This window comes from Dasypus novemcinctus, chromosome 2 (assembly GCF_030445035.2).
Source record: "Dasypus novemcinctus isolate mDasNov1 chromosome 2, mDasNov1.1.hap2, whole genome shotgun sequence".
NCBI classification, from domain to species: domain Eukaryota; kingdom Metazoa; phylum Chordata; class Mammalia; order Cingulata; family Dasypodidae; genus Dasypus; species Dasypus novemcinctus.
The window spans coordinates 83,764,946-83,790,164 of NC_080674.1; the positions used below are offsets into that span (position 1 = coordinate 83,764,946).

The following is a 25,219-nucleotide window of genomic DNA, read 5'->3' on the forward strand; positions in this document are numbered from 1 at the left end:
CTTTGCATGTCTCTCATTTCTACTGCCTGACCTGTAGGAGCTAAGCTCCAAAGAGAGTTACATGACTTTAAAAGAAGAAATAAGTCCTCCTAAAGTTCTTTTTTTTTTCCTTCCCTGACTACTCCTGCCATTGTAGGTTTGGGACAGGTGGTGGAACATGAGTGATGCCATTCACTATTCACTACCCACCTGTGGGTGAGACATAATTGTAATTCTGTTAAGTAATAATAATAGCTTGCATTCGAATAGTGCTTTCTGGTCCACATGCAAATAATATTGCCTTGACATCCTGACCTGTCCACTGTGTTTCATATTTGTATCATCCCGAGGCCTCTCTCCACTCCCCATTATTTTCATCGTTCCCTCACCTTGTTATGAACTATTTTTCCTTTTGGGGGCTTTGCTTTGGTCAAAAACTGATGACAGCCATTATAAATGTACTAAAATCCTTAAGCAGAATGGTCTTTAGCATCACCAGAGTCCTAAGTTTAAATATTTTCCCCTTATACCTAGAGATTTCTATATTCATTTCAGTTTGAATTCTGATTCGTTTTTTCCATCTCTTTTCTTTTCTTTTGTTTTCAATCTCTATGGAAAAACGGACCAAATGGTTCCTCTCATTTTCAAAATACGTAATCCCTTTAGTTGGCATATGGGTTCTTCTTGGGAACTGTTTTGACATATTTCTTTAATCAATCAGAAGGGCTGCTTTTGAATAGGAAGGGAAATATTTCTTACATTGAGAAAGGAATGTTTGTTCTTTCTGGTGATCCATCTATTATTGACTCAGAGAACAAGGCTATAGAATTAAAAATATAACTGAGGTATCTATTTCACATGGACGATTTGGTTCACTTGTTATAGGGTCAGAAGGATGCCCATGTAGGAACTGAGTGAAAGAGCGAGCCAAAGAATTCCTTTTCCAAGACAGCATGACTAAACTAGGACATAGACCAGGATGAAGGAAAAATAATGAAATGTTTGGAATTAAAGCAGTGTATCAAAGTCAAGGAGGAGGAAGAAGAGAGTTTTCTGGAACAAGAGAAAATTTTCTGAGTGTGTGCAAGAGAATGATAGGAAAACAGAGAAGATGAGGGTTGGAGAAAGTTAGAGAATAAAAGTAATGCATTCCTAGCAATGTTTAACTATTTCTAAGGGACGGTAACCAGAGAGCATTGGAGGAGGAGAGAAGGATGAGTGCGAATCTGTAGGAGCTGGAGAGAGCAAGGCATATTTGGGGAAAGTGAGAAGCCAGTGGGAGCAGGAGTTTACTTAAGGTTGATTGTGGGAGAAATGGTTGATAAGATATGTTGAGGTCGAATTATGGCAAAGACAAAGGGATAGGAAGGGGCTATAAAGAACAAGTGAAAGAGATTGAGCAGAAGCGATGGGATCAAGGGAGGGATTTCCTAGCACAGAAATTATGACTGAGTGAAATAGAAAGAAGAATAAATGAAGGATGAGAAGAAATGACAAAGAGTAAAATTGAGGAAAAGGAATTTGGTTTGTTGTGTTTTAGCTTTCGTTTTTTTAATAATTACCACCTAGGGAAAATGAATTGGAAACAATGCATTTTCAGGGAAAAATTATCATTGTCAATACAGTGAGAGTTAAGGCAGCTTGGTGAACAGGGATGGAAATACAGAAGTACTTAAAGAGTGAGGCAAAAATGATTCTACTAATTTTACAATGAACTTAAGATAGAAAATGATTTGATAAATTTAATTTGGAGTCTTATTTGATTTTAAAGAAACTTTAAGAAAATTTTTGTATGTTATTTATATTTATGTTGTAAATCTATTTAGTCATAATGAAATGGAACATGAATTTTGATGAATTGAAAGGAGATTCTAAGAACTGAAATGAAATTTGAAGAGCAAACAGCCAAAGTTATTAAGAAAAATAATGAAAAATTATTTAACTAATACAAATATATTCAAACTGAAAAGTCCAAATAACAGAGAAAATTTAAGGAGGATTATTTGTTGAACCATGTAAATGCTTGAAACATAATGGGGAATTAGAGTAGAAGTAGGATACTGATTTAGAACATAAGATAGGATTAGAATCTCATTGAAAATCAAGCCCTGGTTTAAAAGTGTGTTAAAGGTATTAAAGAATCTGGAAACAAAACAACAGGGCAGCTAGTCAGGCAAAAGATTGTTTCTAACCTGTATTAGTACAATACACATCATGCATACACACACAAAAAAACAGATTTTAAATGGACCCAGAGGTATGGAAGAGGACCTAAAAGTAAATTTATGTTCTTACCTGCAAAAGACTATACTTAAGCTTCTCTGTACTGATGAATGCTTGTGTTATCATCCATATGAAAGAACGTTACAATTTACTTCTTCTTGGCAAAAGAAGCCTTGTTTGAAGTATCCATTAAAACAGAATCAGGGAGCGGATGTAGCTCAGTGGTTGAACACCTGCTTCCCATGTACGAGGTCCTGGGTTCAATTCTCAGTACCTCCTAAAAAACAAACAAGCAAAACATAATTGAGAGCCTACTATGTGAACAGCACAAAAACTCATTGCCTATTTTTCAAATATACTGAAAAAAACCACTGCCACCTTGAAACTAGTTTATTGCTTTTCTCCAACTTTAGAATCTTCAAAGCAGAATTCTTAGAGTGCACCTAAAAGGTGCAGTCCTGGGAAACGGACTTGGCCCAGTGGTTAGGGCGTCCGACTACCACATGGAAGGTCCGCGGTTCAAACCCTGGGCCTCCTTGACCCGTGTGGAGCTGGCCCATGCGCAGTGCTGATGCATGCAAGGAGTACCCTGCCACGCAGGGGTGTCCCCCCCGAAGGGGATCCCCACGCGCAAGGAGTGCATCCGTAAGGAGAGCCGCCCAGCGTGAAAGTGCAGCCTGCCCAGGAATGGCGCCGTCCACACTTCCCATGCCGCTGACGACAACAGAAGTGGACAAAGAAACAAGACACAGCAAATAGACACAGAGAACAGACAACCCGGGGAGGGGGGGAGTTAAATAAATAAATAAAATAAATCTTTAAAAAAATAAAAAATAAAAGGTGCAGTCCTGAGAGGGCTGAGACTGCACTTTCTACTAGAAGGGCGCCTTGTTGGAAGGTGAAATAGGATGGTCAAGCTACTAATATGGGAGTAGTAGGTCCATATTCTGGAGGTCTTGAGGATTAAAAGAAGCCGGGGGTCCAAAATGCTGTGTACTGGTTACCAGACCAAGAGGTGAGGATCAAAATGTCAGAATACTTTGTGGATTGAAAGTAGAGTGACTGCTGCTTTAGAACCAGCAGGCCTAAGGTTGTAGATATTCATCTGGTGATATAGTCAAACTCCTCAGAGACCTTGATAAGCAGCGATCTCTCAGGGTTGATGTCTGGTATACCTTGTGGCCCAATGTTGCATCTCTTGGGACATTCCCTGATTCAGAGATTCCTCAAGAAGATCTCATATGTATAATTTTACTTAATTTTAATAATCGGTTTCAATTTTTTTGACACAGTGTGTGGACAGTTTAAGATGACTCAAATTTACCCAGGTATGTGCTCCTGAGCACATTTCTCAAATTGTAACATACATAAACTTTCAAAATTTGCTAGGCAAGTACCTAACATTTGAAAATTTGGACTGATAATTTTGAAAATAGAAAATTATTAGGCAAACTTTTCAAACATATATTTGTGCTATCTTGGTTAGGAATACTTGGTTACAAATAATTTAATCTGATCATGATAAGCAGAAAAGAATTTAGAGAAGCAGATGTGGCTCGAGCTATTGAGCTCAGCCCTATGATATGGGAGATCCCCAGTTTGGTTCCTGGTGCCTCCTAAAGAAGACGAGTAAAATAGAGAGCTGACACAATGGGCAGGTGCAGCAAGCTGATGCAACAAGCTGATGCAACAAGAGACATAGGGAAACATAATGAGAGACACAACAAAGCAGGGAGCAGAGGTTGCTCAAGCAGTTAGGTGCCTCCCGCCCACATCAGTGGTCCTAGGTTCAGTTCCCAGTGCCTCCTAAAAAAGAAGACCAGTACACAACAAGTAGACACAGCAAATGCAAACAATGAGGGGGTGGGGAGAAATGAAGAAATAAAATAAATGTTTAAAAAAAAAAAGAATTTATTGAGTGGGTCCCTCATAGATCAACTATGGCATTAGATTGACAAACTCAGGAAGGGGTGCCTCTCATTGGTTTTAGTGGTGGGACATAGAGTTCTGTCTCCCACTTAGTCTGGATTTTCTCTCCCAAACTGGAAGTAAATTTGGGTACTGAGAAATCAAATATCCACTACATCTGCATCTGCTTAATGGCTATTAATTTCTATGAGTATGAGGGGTTTTTAATATAAATGTAAAACATTTTATCAATAGATTTTTTAAAAATTATGGCTGTTTAGTCTTTATTCTTATTAAGAGTTGTTTTAATTGTTCTAGAAATAATATTGAACTTTCATCTATCCATCCATTAGAAAATATTTATGCACAAAGCATGAAGATGTTTCTGGAATGCAGAGTTGAATAAGGGATATCAGAGATGGATGATGTCCTCAAGGAATTTACAGTCTAGTAAGAGAAACAAGGCTGGCCTGTAATTCACAAGTAGAATCTGGTAAGGGCGATGAGAAAATAAAAAAGTGCTACCTGGACTCAGAGGACTGAGATTACCTTGAGCTGGAGTGAAGAGAGGCCTTGGCTAGACATGAATTTGTTAATGCAGTGATGGAGGAAAGGGCAAGCCTGGCATGGTAAGAAAACGAGGAAAGGCAAAATTCTGGATATTCCCAGGCTAGGCAGTATTGATAGAGACTATTAGTAGCAACAACAACCAATATGTGCATATTGCTTTATAGGTTACAGAGAGCTCCTGCACATAGAGACAGAGTTGTGGTAAAAAGTACAGGATCTGGAGCCAGAAAACCTTGATTCTAATACCTAGCTTTGTTGCTTACTAGCTCTTGGGCAGGTCACTGAGCTTTTCTGTTTTCTCTCTTTCATCATCTTAGATTGTAAAAATGAGATTATAATAAAACCTACTTTATAAAACTGTGAGGATTGTGAGTAAATATATGCAATGAGGCATGGCCCACAGTGCCTTTCAATAATGCATTTTGATCCTCACAATAACATTTTTAGTTAGGAACTACTATTATTGTCATGTACAGACATAAAACCTGAGTACTTAGGGGATTAAATGATTTATTCAGGGGCACATAGAAAACAATGCAGTTGGGATTCAAACTCTGTGAACCCTTTTTCACTGCACCAAGCTGTCTGTTATTCAAATAACCTAAATTTAAGAAACATATGGGTTTAATTAATTGATATTACATGTTAGTAAAAAGAATTTTCATTCACATTTCCTGATATTAATAAAGAGGCAAAATGCAGGAATTCGGGAATAAATAAAAGTTACAGAATTAGCCAGCATAGTAGCTCATATGACTGTACATGAACAATTAGCACTCATTTCATATCACAATATAATTTTATCACTGAAGCAAAAATGAATTTTCCCCTTTGGTGGAGCATCATCTCTGCCTCACTGTGAATTATGACATGAATTTTTATGTCCTTCAAAGCTCAGTGGAAGATAATATATTGAATAATAACATATTTCATTGTGAAAAACCCTTTCCTTTTTATTTTTAGTGTCCACATTCAGATCATTAGTCTTAACTTACTTGGAATAATTTATACTCACTCTAGTCTTCATTTTGGAGGTTGTGAAATTTTAGAGAAAAACACAGTAAGGGTAAAGGTGACCAGCATGCTTGCACTGGAATTTAGGTAGTACTAGTGAAATATTGCACACTATTATTTGATTCAGGGAAACTAATAGCCCTAAGAAATTTAATTTAGAAAGCTGCACATTTTGAGTAATATAAAGATTACTTGACATGTAGGTTATTATTCAATTGAGAGGTTTTATATGAAAATGCTCAATTAAGTGCTACTGGCAGTTGCTGAAGATTGTACTTTTTAATTATTCTATTTTTCATCCAATGTTTATTTCTCTTTTGTCATTTACATTTAAGGTTGCTGCCAGGATACTCCTTTAGCTTAAATGTGTATTATCATTCCAGGTTGATACAGGCACATAGTAGACACTCAATAAACACTTGTTGCATAAATGACTGCATTTGGCCTAGCCCACTTTGCGTGTCACTGCTGAAGTTATTATGGCTTCTACTTCAGTTTCTCAGGTATTCAAGGGATTTTACTGATCTTCTCAGCCTTTGTGTGATTAATGAGATTTATAAGCATGTTGAAATTGGTCCTACTGAATATCTTGTGTCTAAAATTAGGTAGCTGTTGATTGAGTATGCTTGTCTCCTCTGACTGAGCCCAGGCAGAAAAAATAGACCATCTTAACATTGGTTTCAAGTTTCTGAACATGTAGGTACATAATAATGTATTTCATGGGTTTAACTGAATATCTGTTTATGACCCCCTTTTAATTTCGAGTTAAAGTTTTAAGTCTTCAGTTTTCATAAATAGATATGTGCAAAATTACTTCTGCCCTATTTACACTCTATTTCTATGCTGTAGTTCTTTAGGTTTGGCTATCCCAGTTCCCAATGGGTTCAGTAGCATTTTTGAAGGCTCCATTTTATTTTTTAAGTAAAGTCACAGCCGCATTTGAATGTATTTTAGGTGTTAGTATTGTATGAGAGGGTTTTGAAGAAATTGCTCATTAGGCCAAAACCTTTTGTTTTTGTAGAAAAGATAAAAAAGCTAACTTATGCATGTCTTTGATCATGGAGGTATGAACTATGACTAGGCAAACCAAGATTAAGGCTTAGGGAGAAGGACCCACATTATTCTTCATTAAGTAATTATTGCCATCTCTCTATTTGAGAGATGAAGCAGTATTTACTCAGGTCTTCTATACTGTAAGTGGTCAGCAGAAACTGAAGAGATCGTGGGGATACAGAAGAAAAGAAAAATTATAGCTATATGCCAACCACACTGCCAATACTCCACATATTTTAGGACCTGCTGGTTTTGCAACTTCTTCCAGTCACTGTGGCTAAAAGTTGCCAGATGGTTGCCCATGAAAGGTGAATTTGTATTGAAAAAACAAAGTCATTTGAAACCAAAATTTGGGAATAAAATGGATATCATTTTCTCCTTTGATTAAAACTATTTGTAATTATAAAGTAATCAGTTTCTTGTTGGTCTCTACAGGCAGTTCTAAAGGAGCAGTTCCAGTGACAGCATTACAGCATTATTGGAATAATAGTTTGTTGAATTCGTTCAAGAGTCAGGTAACCTCCCTAGATGACTATTCTGAAGAACAGTGCTCTTTTGCATATTTAAGACCTAATGTGCTTGTTTTAAACACTGAAGTTCTAATCCATATAGTCCTACCAGGTTTAGCATGCCACCAGCAGGGGGAGCCAACCCAGAGCCTAAAGAGAATCTTCAGTGATTCTGTAATGGCCCTTGAGCTATACCCAGATTATGGGCCTATAAAGAGCAAGTATCGGGGAGGAGACAAGATGGTCGCTGAGTAAACTTGCCTTTGTGGTCTGTCCCGGGAAGAGACGGCTGGGCGCGGCGGCAGGTTCTCAAAGGCGAGGCTTTTTCGGGATTTTTGCAGGGCAGAAGTGTCGGGACATCGATTGGGTGGAAAGGTAACGGAGAGGATTGGTCTAGTAGATATAATTTGGGTTCTATTGCCCGCAGGTGAGACCCGCGCACGGGCTCCTCCCTGTTGGGGGTGGGGGGAACCGCGGTCCAGCCCGGCGGCACCGCTTTTAGATGACTCTGAAGGGCTAAGGAGTTCGGGAGCTCTGGGTGAGCTGTTGACAGGTTGATGTGACAGATCGCCTTTGTGGATCGATTTCGGAAGATAGACGGTGTTTTGTTGTGAAGCGGGAGAAACTTTTGAGTGCGAATATAAACAATAGCGCTTCCGTCTGAAGCCCCGCCCCCAAAAGCCCGGCAACCATTCTCCAACCCAAATAGGCTGTAGGCAATAAAGAGAAGTAATTGGAAAATTGATCTAGGCTGCGGCAAGGGGGGGAGGACACGTCTGGAAGCAGATTAGGGAATATTCTGCGAAGCTTGAGAATTCTGGTATTGGAATCCGTTTTCCGCGTCACTGGCCGGGCTTCGGATCTGTACTAGTAAAGTGGCTGCGGTGTAGAGGTGCCCTCTAGTGGCAGTGGTTTGGAATCACAGGACGGGAGCTGTCCAAAAGCTCAAATGAAAGATAACGTACTAATGAGCCCAGCAAAGTGAATTGTAGGGTTCAGTCACAATATAGAGTTTGCGGATCTGACTTCCCCCATAGGGTTGGCACCCAGCTGTGGGGATCCCTGAGGGCTGTGTTACACTGCGGGGCTCCCAGGCTTCCTGTTGACGAGATTGGAGGCTGCCAGGTCTGAATTCCCTAAATTCTGGTGGCCCACACTACAGAGACTCACACCTCTTGAGTCCTCAATATCTCAGACTTTCCATCCCTGAATCCATCATGCACTGAGGTCCATCTGAGGTCCTTAAATGCCCTAGCCTTCAACGTTGGCGTTTTTTCTTTATCGTTTCATTTTGTTTTGTTTTTATTTTCATTTTGACTTATTCTTTACTTTTTTCAATTTCCTGATTGCTAACACCGCATTATCCCCTAGTCTTCTCTCACAGCGTATCCCCCAAAATCTTTTTTTTACTCAGTTATTTAAGGGTTTTTTTTTTTTTTTTTGTGGTAGGTGCTGTGTAGTGGGTGTTTTAATTCTGGTTCGTGTATATCTGTTTTTTTTAATTTTTTTTTTCTTTCCCCTACCTGTTCCCCACCCCTGGCCACACTCTTTTCCTTTCTTCCTCTCGTCCCTTCCTCCCCCCCCTTTTTTTTTTTTTTCCCTTTTTATTCTGTTGTCTCTCTCCCTCTTGTCCCTCATATTCTACTTAGTTTATTTTAACTCAATTATACAATAGGTGCGGCAGGAAACACCTCACATTCGCTGGGTTTTCTCATCCTTCACTGCCTCATTTCTGTGTGAACTGATTTAGGCTACCTACACTATCCTCTTTCCCCTACATCTTGATATCCGCCACCATCTACTGGCTCTCCTATATTCCACCTCCCACCTCCCTTTCTTCGATCCACAAAGGGTCTAAGTCTTAATTTCTAATACCTATGTTTTGTTTTCTGTCTGTTATCCACTCTTGAAACTATTACCTTTCTTTTCTCTTTCCCTCTCTCACGAAATCAATAGCTTTTTAGCTCATACCATATTCCTCTCATATTCAATCATCTACCTCATAATAGGTACTCTACCTACTGCTATAACTCTACACAATTTACATGAATCTAACCTCCATCCTCCCAGATCTCATATTCTTGCTTTGTTAACATATATCACCAATACTACTTTACACTTTTCCCTTGCTTACACAATTGCCTTTCCCCAACACTAATACTTTCCTTTAAAGTGAACTTAACCAACAACAAGTAACTAGAATAAGAAGAAAAAAGCGACAAAGAGAAGATATAACGCCTATGCAAAAATAACAGCTAATTAACCTCCAAGAGCAGACAAAGAAGCTAAGGAACTGATTAAATCCGTCAAAATAAAGAGATGACCAGAAAGCAACAAAAATCTACAAACCAAACCAGTAATCAGGAAAACATGGCTGAATCCAATCAACAAACCAATAATCATGAAGGGGAGCAAAACTTGGCACAAGCAATGAAAGATCTCAGAACATTTATCACCGACAAATTTGACGAAGTAATGAAAGAGGTTAACAACATGAAGACATCACCTGGAGGGGAAATTGCAGACATACGCAAAAACATAACAGATATGATGGAAATGAACACCACAGTTCAAGAAATCAAAAATACACTTGCAGCAAATATCGGCAGACTAGAAGAGACAGAGCAGAGAATTAGTGATGTGGAAGACAGTACATCAGAAATCAAACAGATAGTAGAAGGGGTCAATAAGAAGATAGAAAAAATCCAGTTAGGATTTAGGGACCTGAATGACAATGCAAAACGCTCAAACATACGTATTATAGGCATTCCAGAAGGTGAAGAGAAGGGAAAGGGGTCAGAAGGAGTGTTGCAGGAAATAATGGCTGAAAACTTCCCAAATCTACTGAAAGAGACAGATGTGCATATCCAAGAAGCACAGCGCACTCCACAAGTCATAAACCCCAACAGGCCCACCCCAAGACATATACTTGTCAAATTATCCAATGCTCAAGACAAAGAGAAAATCCTAAAAGCAGCAAGAGAAAAGAAAACCATCACATACAAGGGAAGCTCAATTAGATTAAGTGCTGATTTCTCTTCTGAAACCATGGAGGCAAGAAGGCAGTGGTATGATATAGTCAAGGTACTAAAGGAAAAAAATTTCCAACCAAGAATACTCTATCCAGCTAAACTAGCATTCAGACATGATGGAGAGTTCAAAATATTCGCAGACAAACAGAAACTGAAAGAGTATACCAACAAGAAACCTCCCCTTCAAGAAATTCTAAAGGGAGTTCTGCAGGAAGAAAGGAAAAAACAGGAAAGGCAGAGTTGGAGGAGAGTATAAGACCAACAACAACAACAAAAAAGACAAAAAAAAATATACAAACAAAATATGACAAACACAAATCCAATCAAAATATGGCTAACACAAATAATTCCTTGATAGTAATAACACTGAATGTCAACGGATTAAACTCACCTATCAAGATTCAGACTGGGACATTGGATAAGGAAATATGACCCATCCATATGCTGTCTACAAGAGACACATCTTAGACCCAGAGACGCATGGAGATTGAAACTGAATGGCTGGAAAACAATCATACAAGCTAACAATAACCAAAAAAAGGCAGGAGTAGCTATATTAATATCAGACAAAATAGACTTTAAATGTGAAACAATTGTGAGAGACAAAGAAGGATACTACATTTTAGTGAAAGGGAAAATCTGTCAAGAAGATCGAACAATCATAAATATCTATGCCCCTAACAAGGGTGCCGCTAAATACGTCAGGCAAACGCTGGAAAAACTAAATGAAAGAATAGATACATCTACAATTATAGTGGGGGATTTTAATACACCACTATCAACTCTGGACAGAACATCTCAAAAGAGAATCACCAAAGAAACAAAACATCTGAATAGTATATTAGAGGAGCTGGATCTAATAGACATATATAGATCGCTACACCCAAACACAGCAGGATATACATTTTTCTCAAGCGCACATGGATCATTCTCCAAGATAGATCATATGCTAGGCCACAAAGAAAGGCTGAACGAATTCAGAAAGATTGAAATCATACAAAACATTATCTCTGACCACAGTGGAGTCAAGCTGGAGATTTGCAAGGGACAGAAGCCCAGATTTCACACCACGATTTGGAAATTAAACAGCACACTCTTAGAAAAACAGTGGGTCAAAGAGGAAATCTCAAAAGAAATCAATGACTACCTTGAAACAAATGATAATGATAACACAACATACCAAAATTTATGGGATGCAGCAAAAGCAGTACTGAGAGGGAAGTTTATAGCCATAAATTCATATATCAAAAAAGAAGAAAGAGCAAAAACTGAAGAACTAACTGCACATTTGAAGGAATTAGAAAAACAACAACAAAGTAACCCAACAGGAAGAAGAAGGAAGGAAATAACAAAGATAAGAGCAGAACTAAATGAAATAGAAAATAAGAAAGCACTTGAACAGATAAATAAGACCAAGAGCTGGTTTTTTTTTTTGAGAAGATTAACAAAATTGACAAACCTTTAGCAACACTAACAAAGAAAAAAAGAGAGAAGATGCAAATACACAAAATAAGAAATGAGAAAGGCGATATCACCACTGACCCCACAGAAATAAAGACTATCATAAGAGGATATTTTGAAAAACTATATTCCAACAAAAATGACAATCTAGAGGAAATGGACAAATTCCTAGAAACACATAAGCAGCCCATATTGACAAAAGAAGAAATTGATGATCTTAACAAACCAATCACAAGCAGAGAGATAGAATCAGTTATTAAAAATCTCCCAACTCATATATATTTTTAATGTAATATTATTACAAAGTCAATAAAAAAAAAAAAAGAAAAAAAAAATGGAGGAGAGTATGGGCCATGATGTGGACCATTGACTATGAGGTGCAGAGGTGCCCAAAGATGTACTTACCAAATCCAATGGATGTGTCATGATGATGGGAATGAGTGTTGCTGGGGGGGGGAGAGGTGGGGTGGGGGGGTGGGGTTGAATGGGACCTCACATATATATTTTTAATGTAATATTATTACAAAGTCAATAAAAAAAAAAAAAAATCTCCCAACTAAGAAGAGCCCAGGGCCAGATGGCTTCACAGGGGAATTCTACAAAACATTCCGGAAAGAACTGACACCAATCCTGCTGAAACTATTCCAAAAAATTGAAACAGAAAGAACATTACCCAACTCCTTCTATGATGCCAACATTACCCTAGTACCAAAGCCAAACAAAGACATCACAAGAAAGGAAAATTACAGACCAATTTCTCTAATGAACCTAGACGCAAAAATACTTAACAAAATACTTGCTAATCGTATTCAACAACACATTAAACATATTATACACCATGACCAAGTGGGATTCATCCCAGGTATGCAAGGATGGTTCAACATAAGAAAATCAGTCAACGTAATACACCATATAAACAGATTGAAGGAAAAAAATCACATGATTATATCCATTGATGCAGAAAAAGCATTTGACAAAATACAGCACCCTTTCTTGATAAAAACACTCCAAAAGATTGGAATACAAGGAAATTTTTTGAACATGATAAAGAGTATATATGAAAAACCTAAAGCCAATATTGTTTACAATGGAGAAATCCTAGACTCCTTCCCTCTAAACTGAGGAACAAGACAAGGATGCCCACTGTCTCCGCTCTTATTTAACATTGTCTTAGAAGTACTTGCTCGAGCACTGAGGCAAGAACCAGAAATAAAAGGCATTCAAATTGGAAAGGAAGAAGTCAAAATTTCATTATTTGCAGATGACATGATCCTATACATAGAAAACCCTGAGAGATCTACAACGAAGATTCTAGAACTCATAAATGAGTTTAGTAAAGTCGCAGGTTATAAGATCAATGCGCAAAAATCAGTAGCATTTCTGTACACCAATAAGGAGCAAGATCAGGAGGAAATCAAGAATATTTCACAATATTCACAATAGTAATAAAAAAATCAAATACTTAGGAATAAATTTAACTAAAGAGGTAAAGAACTTATACACCGAGAACTATACAAGATTGTTCAAGGAAATCAAAGAAGACCTGAATAAATGGAAGACTATTCCTTGTTCATGGATAGGAAGACTGAACATTATTAAGATGTCTATCCTACCAAAACTGATCTACACATTCAATGCAATCCCAATAAAAATCAACGCAGCCTTCTTTAAGGAACTAGAAAAACTAACTATGAAATTTATTTGGAAAGGAAAGAGACCCCGAATAGCCAAAGACATACTGAAAAAGAAAAACGAAATTGGAGGAATCACACTACCTGACTTCAAAACATACTACAAAGCTACGGTGGTGAAAACAGCATGGTATTGGCATAAGGAGAGACACATAGACCAATGGAATCGAATTGAAAGCTCTGATATAGAACCTCACATATACAGCCACATAATATTCAATAAAGCCACCAAACCCTCTCAACTGGGAGAGAGTGGCCTATTCAACAAATGGTGTCTGCAGAACTGGATAGCCATATGTAGAAGAATGAAAGAGGATTACCATCTCACACCTTATACAAAGATCAACTCAAGATGGATCAAAGACCTAAATATAAGAGCCAAGACCATAAAAACCTTAGAAAGCAGTGTAGGGAAACATCTACAGGACCTTGTAATAGGAAATGGATTTATGAATATCTCACCAAAAGCACAAGCAGCAAAAGAACTAATAGATAAATGGGACTTCCTCAAAATTAAAGCCTTCTGCACCTCAAAGGAGTTTGTCAAGAAAGTAAAAAGGGAGCCCACACAGTGGGAGAAAATATTTGGCAATCATATATCTGATAAGAAACTTATAACTTGCATATATAAAGAACGTCTATATCTTGAAAATAAAAAGATAAACAACCCATTTAAAAAATGGGAAAAAGACTTAAACAGACACTTCTCCGAAGAAGAAATACAAATGGCAAAAAAGCACATGAAAAAATGTTCCAAATCTCTAGCTATCAGGGAAATGCAAATCAAAACTACAATGAGATACCATCTTACACCCATAAGATTGGCAGCTATGAAAAAAACAGAAGAATACAAATGCTGGAGAGGATGTGAAGGAAGGGGAACACTCATCCACTGCTGGTGGGAATGCAGAAGGATCCAACCATTCTGGAGGACAGTATGGCGGTTTCTCAAAAAACTAGCCATAGATTTGCCATATGACCCAGCAATACCACTGCTGGGTATATACCCAGCAGAACTGAAAACAAGGACACAAACCGATATATGTACACCAATGTTCATAGCAGCATTGTTCACTATTGCCAAAAATTGGAATCAACCCAAATGCCCATCAACAGATGAGTGGATCAATAAAATGTGGTATATACACACAATGGAATACTACTCGGCTGTAAGAACAAACACACTACAAACACATGTGATAACATGGATGAATCTTGAGAACCTTATGTTGAGTGAAGCAACCCAGACATTGAAGGACAAATACTACATGACCTCAATGATATGAAATAAACAAGCTGCCCTAGATAGCAAGAGACTGAACGATAGGCTTACAGGAAATCGGAGGGTGGAGGAAGGATATGAGCCGATGTCTGCAGGGGTGGAATTTAAGACGAGATGGTGGTAAGTATGAACACAAAGAAGAGATAAAAGGGGGGCAAGGGGTTGCCTTTGGTTGGGGCTTTGCGGGTTTGAGGGTGGCTGGGGAGGGACGGACAGGTAACATTGCCCAAAAGTGGGGGGAGGGAGGGGTAGCATATGAACACAGGAGAGGGTCAGGTGTTGGTGGAGAGTAAAATGCCGAGAAAATCATATCAAAATATAATAAAGAGGGTTACCTGTTTAGAATGCTCGGAGGGGACGGTCTGATGCAGGACAGGCTCCTGGGGAATGTCTAAATGTTCATTCTGCCAGAGTGGGTGACACCATGGGGTAGAAACCCAAGTAGTGAGAGTGGGGGTGGACCCACATCCTGGGGAGGACTAATGCCATCAAATAGAGGGAACTGTATCCCTCGAGAGAAAGGGTGGCTCCCAGGGCATTGGGGTAGTTGAGCAAGTTAGGCCCTGAACACTATTCCATCTATCTCTGGAAGTGGCTCCTCAGGAAACGGAGGTTGGCTGTCACGGTGGGCACCAAGGTGGAAGGGAAAATGGACGTTAAATGTGTGGAACCAAGGTAAATGGGGGGTAAGAGAGAAGTTTCTTGAGAGTACACAAGGATGGATATAAAACATGTAATATTACACCATAACATATAGGAGACGACAGACTGATAATGTAAACCATAATGTAAAACATAGGATAACTAAGAATGTAAAGAACTGTGTATCCTAAAGTATGCACCATAATGTAAGCACAGATGTCACCTTGTTAGAAAGCTAGTGTCTCAGACTCTGTACATCACGTTAAGTAAATATGATGTGAATAGGGTGTAAGAGTATCGCTGTGGAAGGAAAAAGGTTTTGTGGTGGATGTATGGGAGTGCTGTATATTATATATATGCATTGCTGTGGTCTAGGACTCCTGTGAAGAGAAGCTGAATAATTAGGGGGAAAAAGAAAAAGATAGGATGTAGAATTTATTCAAGTCAACATTCTTTATCTAAGTTCTTTATCTAACTTTGTCCAAGTTCTTTATCTAACCTTTAAACCCATCGCTATATGCCATTCCCTAGTAAGGGACCATGACATTATATTGGGCTTCAAATTTCGGGGAGTTCTGGATCACAGAGTGTTTCAACAATGGCAATGGAGGGATACTGGTATGGGATACCAATGACAGGTGATATATGGCTGACAGGGAGCTGTACAGAACATATGTCCAGGGTGCAGGGTAATGTTTGGATATACTCATAGTGGCAACAATTAAAAACCACAGCAGGGGGGTTACTGGGTTCCTGGCCAGTGGTGCTCTGTCGTGGTCCCTAGGGGAGCAGCGACAGTCTCCCAGGTACAGTGGCGGGGACCGGGAGGGAGTGAGGGTTCAACAGTGAGCCCCAGATGCTAATGACTATGCTTGTGAGCTGATAAGCCTAAAATAAGAACAAGGCCTAGAGCAACATTGTGCCTGGGAATTTCCTCCTGTCAGCCTTCATGTTACTCAAATGTGGCCAGTCTCGAAGCCAAACTCAGCATGTAAATGCAATGCCTTCCCCCCAGCGTGGGACATGACACCCAGGGATGAGCCTCCCTGGCACCGAGGGACCACTATCAACTACCAACTGATGATGCAACTGGAAAATGACCTTAAACGGAAGGTTCAATGCGGATCAGCAGAATATCCCTGTCTACATAAAATAACATGACTTTAAAATGCTGTTTGACCTAAACTAAGGGGGAAATGGAAAGGAGAAATGAGTTTATATGGCTACAAGTTTCTAAAAAAGAGTCTGGAGGCTGGCAGAAGGATTGCCCTCATGCACAACTGAGCAGAGTCAGAGAGACAGATAAAGCAGATGCAACCCCCAGATATTGGTTCCTTTGAGGGCTAAAGAGACCCATGGGAGTTATGGTCATGGCCGATGGGGTTAACTACCAGGTCAGATGGCCCCTCTTTGGAAATGGTGTTTATGTGTGATGAATCTGGACTTAGATGGGATCTTCCTTCATAAGACTTTCATGCTAATGTGCTGGAGGTGCAGTTAATGTTGGGGTTTAAGATATATTTAGGGGATTTGAATCTCTGGACTGACAATGTGATAGCCAGGTCCTGAGCCTCAACAGACTCCAACACCTACAATCTGATCTATTGGACTTACCACACTCAGCTAAGATGGAGTTGAAGAAGGACAACCACCACACCATGGAGCCTAGAGTGATTACAACTGAAAGTGGGAGGATTGCATCCAGCATCCATGTGGAATCTGAGCCTCCTCTTGACATAGAGGTGCAATGGACACAACCAATCCAATGTCCACATAGAAGAGGTGGCATTGGATTGGGAAAAGTGGACATGGTGGCTGATGGGTATGGGGAAAGGCAGGAAGAGATGAGAGGTGGAGGCGTCTTTGGGACATGGAGCTGCCCTGGATGGTGTTTCAGAGGCAATCACTAGACATTGTAAATCCTCACAGGGCCCACTGGATGGAATGGAGGAGAGTATGGGCCATGATGTGGACCATTGACTATGAGGTGCAGAGGTGCCCAAAGATGTACTTACCAAATCCAATGGATGTGTCATGATGATGGGAATGAGTGTTGCTGGGGGGGGGGAGAGGTGGGGTGGGGGGGTGGGGTTGAATGGGACCTCACATATATATTTTTAATGTAATATTATTACAAAGTCAATTAAAAAAAAAAAAAGCAAGTATTTTGACAAGGGCATAATTGATAGTTGATTTTTCTGTTTTCTGAAGGAAATTAAATATTGAAAGCTGGCACTCACAGTTTGCAGAGGCTTTTCATGGAGGACCCATTAAATGAACCTCTCAAGCAGAGTGGCCTTCAGACCCATGATCATGGGAGATTACACTTTGTTATATTACCAACTTTTCCATCAGTCCCTCTAGGAATCAGCAGAGTGTACTCTTCAAGCAAAGTTTGGTTGCAAGAATCAGAAAAGCTCTTAAACTAGTTCAGAAAACTGGGTTGGGAGGTCTTATTATGAAGAAAAAGTAGATTCACAGAAATAAACTTTGGCAGGATTTACTGGGACCATTGTCAGGGACTCTGCTGAGGTAGGGGCTTTCTTGATCTCTTGTCTCCACCTTTCTCCATAGAGCTACACTATTCTTTCTCTGCAGACCAGCTTCTGCTACTTACTCCTAATTTCTTTGTCTCTGTAACTTGGACTTGTGCATGGCTGTGGCTTGCTGTGACACTAGCCATGGCCCTCATGTTATATCATATTATAAAGTCCAGCACTGCCCCCAGTGATCTAGTTGTTGGGAATAGAGCAAGGAACCAAACCATCAAGATTCCTGTCCTCATGAAGCCTACATTTTAGGTGATGGAGAGCCCCAACTAATGCATAACCAAAACAATAAATTAAGGTCATGACATGGTATGTGCAATGAAGAAACTAAACACTTACGTCTTAGTTCAGATTCTTGAAAGAGATACAGAATGTGATCCTTTTCAAACATAAGTCAGATGATGTCACTCCTCTGCTCAAAAACCTGCAATTCCTCATTTTACTCAGAGAAAAGTCAAAATCCTTCTTAAAAGAAAATAATATAAGAATAAATCTTTGTGACCTTGGATTAGGCATAGGCTTCTTAGGTACGATACCAAAAGCACAAGCAAAAAAGATAAATTGGACTTCATCCAAATTTAAAATTTTTGTACTTCAAAGAACACAACCAAGAAAGTGAAAAAACAACCCAAGGAATTGGAGAAAATATTGATAAATTATATATCTGATAAAGGACTTGTATCTGGAATATATAAATAATTTATAATGCAGTAATAAGACAACTCAATTAAAAATGGTGCAAAGGATCTGAATAGGCATTTCTCCAAAGAAGTACCAATAGCCAAGAAGCACATGAAAAGATGCTCAACTTCACTTGTAAATCAGGGAAAATGCAAATCAAAGCCACATTGGGATACATGACTACCCAGGATGGTTGTGGTCGTAAAGAGAGATAATAGCAAATTAGAGAAATTAGAACCCACATATATGGTGGTGAGAATATAAATGGTGTGACCACTTTGGAAAACACTTTGGCATTTCCTCAAAACATTAAATGTAGTTACCATGTAGCCCAGCAATTCTACTCTAAGTATAAATCCATGAGAAATCAAAACATAGATCAGCACAAAAACTTGTTCACGAATATCATCATGGTATGGTTCATAACAGCCAAAAAGTGAGAACAACCCAAATGTCCATCACTTGATGACTGAATAAACAAAATGTGATATATCCATACAATGGACATCAAAAGGAATGAAGTACTGAAATATGTTGCAAAATGAACCTTGAAAATTTTATGCTAAGTTAAAGAAGCCACACACAAAGGGCCACATATTGTAGGATTCCATTCATATCAAGTCTCCATAATAGACAAATCCATACCAACTGAAAGTAGATTACTGGTTACATAGCACTGGTCAAACCCAAACCAGTAATGGGTTTGAGGTTTCATTTTGGGTGATGAAAATGTTCTAAAATTGATAGTGATGACGGTTTCACAACTGTATGAACACTGTTGAATTGTATACTTTAAATGAATGAATTATATGGTACGTGAATAGTATCACAATAAAGTTGTCTTTAAGGTCTACGTGACCTTCCCCCACCCCCTCTTTCCACCACTTGGTCCCTGTGTTTGGGACACTCTTCCTTGTCCTCTTAGATTCCACACTGCTAATGCCTTTGAATGCTCACTCTATGCCACCTTGTAAGTGAAACCTAACCCTGACCACTCTTTATATTGAGAACTCATCCCTGGCTGGCATTCCTGAGTCTGCTGTGTTTTTTCTTTTTTACCATAGAATGTATCACCTCCTAAGATACTATATAATTTACTCATTTATTATGTCCTTTGTTTATTTCCACCCTCCCCCACCTAGAATGTAAAGTCCATGAGAACAGGGATCATTGTTTTGCTCACTGATAAACCACAAAGGCTTAGAACAAGGCCCAGCATGTAGGAGGTGCCAAACTATAAAAACATCTGATTCCATAATTCCATGACTTCTTATCTCATTACTCCAGGGAGAATTCTTGATGTGATGGTGTACTAGTTCTTCTGACTTGAATTTAGACAGTTATTTTCCCTATTGGCTTATTAATTCTGTTCTAGGGAATCTGTCAAAAGAAAATAATTCAAAAGAAGAAAAATTGCTAAGGCTTAGTTTGTGTGTGTGTGTTTTTTTAAAGATTTATTTATTTATTTCTCTCCCCTCTCCCCACCCCACCACCCCGCCAGCCCGCCCCAGTTGTCTGTTTTCTGTGTCTATTTGCTGTGTGTTCTTTTTTGTCTGCTTCTGTTGTTGTCAGCAGCACGGGAATCTGTGTTTCTATTTGCTGAGTCATCTTGTTGTGTCAGCCTTCCTTGTGTGGGGTGCCATTCTTGGGCAGGCTGCACTTTCTTTCACGCTGGGTGGCTCTCCTTACAGGGCACACTCCTTGCACGTGGGGCTCCCCTACGCGGGGGACACCCCTGCGTGGCAGGACACTCCTTGCGCGCATCAGCACTGCTCATCAGCCAGCTCCACACGGGTCAGGGAGGCCCGGGGTTTGAACCGCAGACCTCCCATGTGGTAGACGGATGCCTAACCAAGGGCCAAGTCTGCTTCCCATAAGGCTTATTTTGAATCTCCTTTGTGCCAGACACTGTTTAGAAACTGGTAATAGTTTAAATGACCATCAGCAGAGGAAAGTTTAAGTAAATTAAACTTTTAAAGTAAATTAAAATATATCATTTTAGTACCTTATCGTGCATTAAAATAATTAATGATGACTTTTTTAAATATGGGAAATGTTTATGTCATAAGATTGTGTGCGTATGTGTATGGTGTGGTGGGGGGGCAGAATTACAAATTTCCATCTATATCATTAATTCAGCAATTATTTATTGACCACTTTCTATGTGGGAAACAGCTAGGCACAGGAAAAACCAAGATCCCTGCCCTCACAGAACTTACATTCTAGTAGGGAAAGGCAGAAAATTATAAAGTGCAAACAAGCAAGTGAAAAATTCCGGGGAGTGATACATGTTATGAAAAAAAGTAAACCAGGGCAAAGGTTGACTGGTTTGTGAGACTGTGTGGTGGGAAGTAGTAGTCCCCTAGATTGAGGGCTGATGCACGAGGGAAATTAACAGGACCTGGGCCAGGGAGCAGAGCCCAGGTGACCATGAAGTTTGGATTTTATATTGTGGGAGGCAGGGGACCAGGGAATGGCATTTGGCAGTGGAGAGATGTGATTAGATTTGTTTAGAGAGTGAGGGAAGTGGGGAGCAAGCATTGGGGAGGGAAGATTGCCAAAGGCTATGATCTGGTTGGAGGTTTGAACTTTGAACTCCAATGCAGTGGCAATAAAGTAGAGAGCACAAATTCCAGAGAAAATTAGAACATATAATGGACTATATTTTTCATTATGGGATATAAGGCTGAGAAAGAGAGAGGCATCTGGGATAACTCTTGGGTTTCCAGCTTGGCAGCAATAGATAGGGAAAAAAGAAAAAGCATGGTGATGTTTTAATGTGGGGAAATTTGTTCTGTATTTTTCATAATTAAATAAATCATTTTCTTTATTGTAATTTTTGGAATCAAGTTAAAACCAGAAAACATAAAAATGTATTTCTACTATTAGTTCTTTCTTATTAAATGACATAGAAAAGGCCTAAGTGCTAACTAATTTGGTATTATCTTTTAATAGAATGCCTTCATCATTTTAAAAATAGGTATTTTTGTGTATATAAGAAAAAGGTACATTTTATATTTTGAATTTATTTTAAAATCTTTATAATTGTCTGTTAGCCTAGGTGACCAGATCATTTGTTGTCAGATCACTTTTAAACTCCTGTATTCTAAGGTATTAAATTTTTTCTCTAAAGTTGGTGTTGTCTGAAAACTTGTGACACATATTCTCAATTTCAGCATCAAATCTGATAAAAAATATTCCTTAATTCTTGTCCTGGGTCTCTCCACATTGTTGCTAGGCTGCTGCTGATTACATTTTGTATGGATGTTTCTAGCAGAGTATACGGGTTTCTGGCAGGGGTGAAAGGGTGAGATCCAAACCATTGACTCCATCCTTAGATATTAACTGAAATATTTTAAGGAATAAAATTAAATCATACTGATTGTCAGACATTAAACCTAGCATTGTTCTCTAGATCTGCAAAGCCTTGATCTGGCTTAGAGGAAACGAAAGTTAAGGAAGGCATTCTTTTCCTTTATCGCTAGTTATTAGATCATTTGCAGTCTGTGAGGCATAGAACTCAGCAGTTGGACTGCAACAGCAAGTGGAATCGACACAGCCCAGGCCCTCAGAGGCAACACAAGTAGCAGGAAGAGCAATAGATTGTGAGTTCTGAAGCCTGGTTTCTGGCTCTAGGTCAGTCATGAACTGGTTGTATAATTTTGCAGATGAATTATCTTCCCAAGGCTTTGATTGTCTTATAAAAATCAGTGGTTATGCAAACTCTAACATTTTATCTCCCTCCAACTTGATTTCTTCTAACTATGACAAGTTAAAATTATTTTTAAAGCATGTCATCTCTATAATTTGATTATTTAGTTTATTATTTGACACCGAAGTCCTTAAGATCCTCCTCTCCCAACATTAATACACACACACACATGCATGTGTATATTTTGAAGATGTGTAGTGCTTATCTTAAGGGCAAAGTTTGGCCCTACTCTATAAATGTGTTCAGAAAACAATATAACACAGATACTGAAGGCAGCTTGTTTTTAACTTGTAGCTAAACATGACATTCAAATGTTAATTGGGTGAATAAATCTTATTCATTTTACAGACATGAAAATGTCAATGGAATAAAACTATTTATCACAAGATAATGGTCTCATACCGCCAGATAAATGCCAAGATGAAGATACTTATTGAAAATGTATCAAAATATTCTGTTGCTATTTATTGAAAATAAAGGTTGAGGAAAAGTTCAGCTTTTCATTTCTACCACGAGAAATGCCCTGCCTCTGGATTACTATATCAAAGACAATGTGTATGATGTAGAAACATCAGAAAATTCTAAGAAATAAAATTCTAGAAACAAATTTTTGAGCTTTGCAGCAACAAGAATTACTGGAATAGCAGAGTGCTGCCTGGAAGGAGATATCTAATATTTACTGAGCTCTTACTATGTGTCTGAATTAGTCCTAGATACTTTCACTAATGTAAGTAAGCCTCATGAGAACACAGTTTGGAAGGTATTGTTTTCTTTATTTTACAAGTGAAATTAAAAGCAAAATAATTTGTGGTCTCACAGAGGATAAGTGCCAGGATTCAAGCCCAGCCTGGACTCCAAATCTAGTGCTCTTTTTGCTATGCCCCACATTTCTACTTATACTTCTATATGTCTGAACACAGGGCCATTTTTTTTTTTTTAGATTATTTCCCCTGTATGCCGCCTAAGGAAAGAGCACACCCACTAGTCCTGAGGACTTGATAACTCTGAGCAGGCCAACCAGCACTAAATTCCAGCAGTTTGATTACCTTCTTGCCAGTAGTGAGTGGTTTCAAAGTCTTTAGGTAATCCCTCTTCCTGTGTTCTTTTCTCCACTGTACTTCTCTTATGTATATTTTAAGTGCTACAGTGGTCTTCATAAAACACATAATTTGGGTTAGTTATTGAATACAGGTGGATAATTAAAGCTATTTAAACAGATAAGAGGAATCATTCACTAATGTGTTTACTAATCTCCATGCCAACCCCCTCACCTCCCTCCACCCCAAGCTCTCCCATTCTCTACCTGGTGATGTTAGGTCACTCAGTCGTGGGCTGTCATAGAACTATAATTTTCCTCTGGCAGTTCCACTCTCTACCTAGTACTTTCATTATTGATGTCTAGTCATAGTTTGCTTAGCCGGTAAGCTCTTTACAGGAGAAATTGTGTGCTCTCTCTATTCCCCAGGATGTCTTACAGTGACTTGAACATTACAAGTTCTCAATAAACGACAGTGGCAGAAGCACTTCGATTTGAAGTACTAGACCAGAGGAAGTATCTAAGACTTAGGAGTTCTCCATAGAGTATGCATGTGATTAGGGGAGTTGTCTACCAGATCCTCAGACTATCCTTGTATCTACAGTGTTCTCTAGAACATATCTGGGTTTTATTTATTTTGCAAAATTCCTGGAAGCAATGAACGAGCACATAATTTAACTGCTAGATGGATACAATGGAGAGAAACCTTAAGTTTAAATTTCCCTCAGGAAGAAAGTAGTAATTCATACAGCACTCTTTTGCTATGTAAATAGCATGTGTACTAGTAAAGATTTTTTAAAAATCATAGCAATCTTTTCTAGAGACACCAAAAACCATTGTATCACATGGGATTACTAACGAAGTCTTCAATGTGTACTTTCACAGATGGAAGACCTTTAACTCTGAAGGACATATGGGAAGGAGTCCACGAGTGCTACAGGACACGGCTTCTGCAGGGACCATGGGACACTATTACCCAACAGGTTAGAGAGTATTTTCATTTTATTATTTGTGATTCTTTCCCTCTGCTCATCTTTTCATCAAGTTTTTTCTCCCCTCCCCATTTCCCCAATTCATTCCTTCACACCTTTAACAGATTTCATCTCAAAGACCATTTCATCAAAAATACCTTCCCAGATCTAGACTTGGTTCAGGTCCCTTGTTATAAGCTCTCATAGCCTGCTGTAAGTGTCCTTCATGGCACTTATCACAATCTTCAATGATATAGTTGTGTGATTTTTGTATGAATGTCTGGATTTCCCACTAGGCTCTGTGCTCTTATGAAGGCAGACCATGTCTGTTTTACAGTACTTAGCAAAATGTGTAGGTGTGAAAGAAAAATTTACTAAGTAAATGAGAAGAAAACTAATAAATGGATAGTTTAGCTTGTCATCGCTAATGCTTCAAGGCTTAAGGAGCAGGTACATTTGCATAAACAAATTAACTTTTAATTAATAATAGATTTGCAATAGTGATTTTCAAAAATAGAGACTAGATCTGCAAAAGTAGATACAGAAAGTAGATTTGCAAAAGTGGGGGAAATAGGTCTGTCAATCATAGAAGTCATTATTACTGCCTTGCTAAAATTAGCAGTTAATTATTTTAGAAATTTAAAAATACTCATCACCTTGCAACCGATCATGGTCTCTTTAAAAATCATTTTAACATATATTAAAAACCCTTTTTTTCCCCAGTCTTGTTTAAGTTTAATCAACGCTTCCTTTAAAAATGACTTTATCAACTATTAGAATTTTTTATGACCTCTTATATGTTTAATCATAATAATGATAGTTTATTTCCCAATCAAGGTAAGAATTCTTAGCATCTCATAAGTAGTATTTGACAATGACTGCAAGTGACCATTCTCTGGGTTTTAA

The 25,219-nt window shown here is 38.6% G+C and overlaps 1 protein-coding gene across 6 annotated transcripts in view; it reads left to right on the forward strand.

The window, feature by feature from the left end:
- ATG10 (autophagy related 10) overlaps positions 1-25,219 on the forward strand; it is a 381,492-nt gene that overhangs the window by 269,200 nt on the left and 87,073 nt on the right. For all 6 annotated transcript variants that reach the window (XM_058275544.2, XM_058275546.2, XM_058275552.2 and 3 more), the window contains one exon: positions 24,228-24,325. In XM_058275544.2, the coding sequence (XP_058131527.1) occupies positions 24,228-24,325 (98 nt within the window). The remainder of the gene's footprint in view (positions 1-24,227; positions 24,326-25,219) is intronic.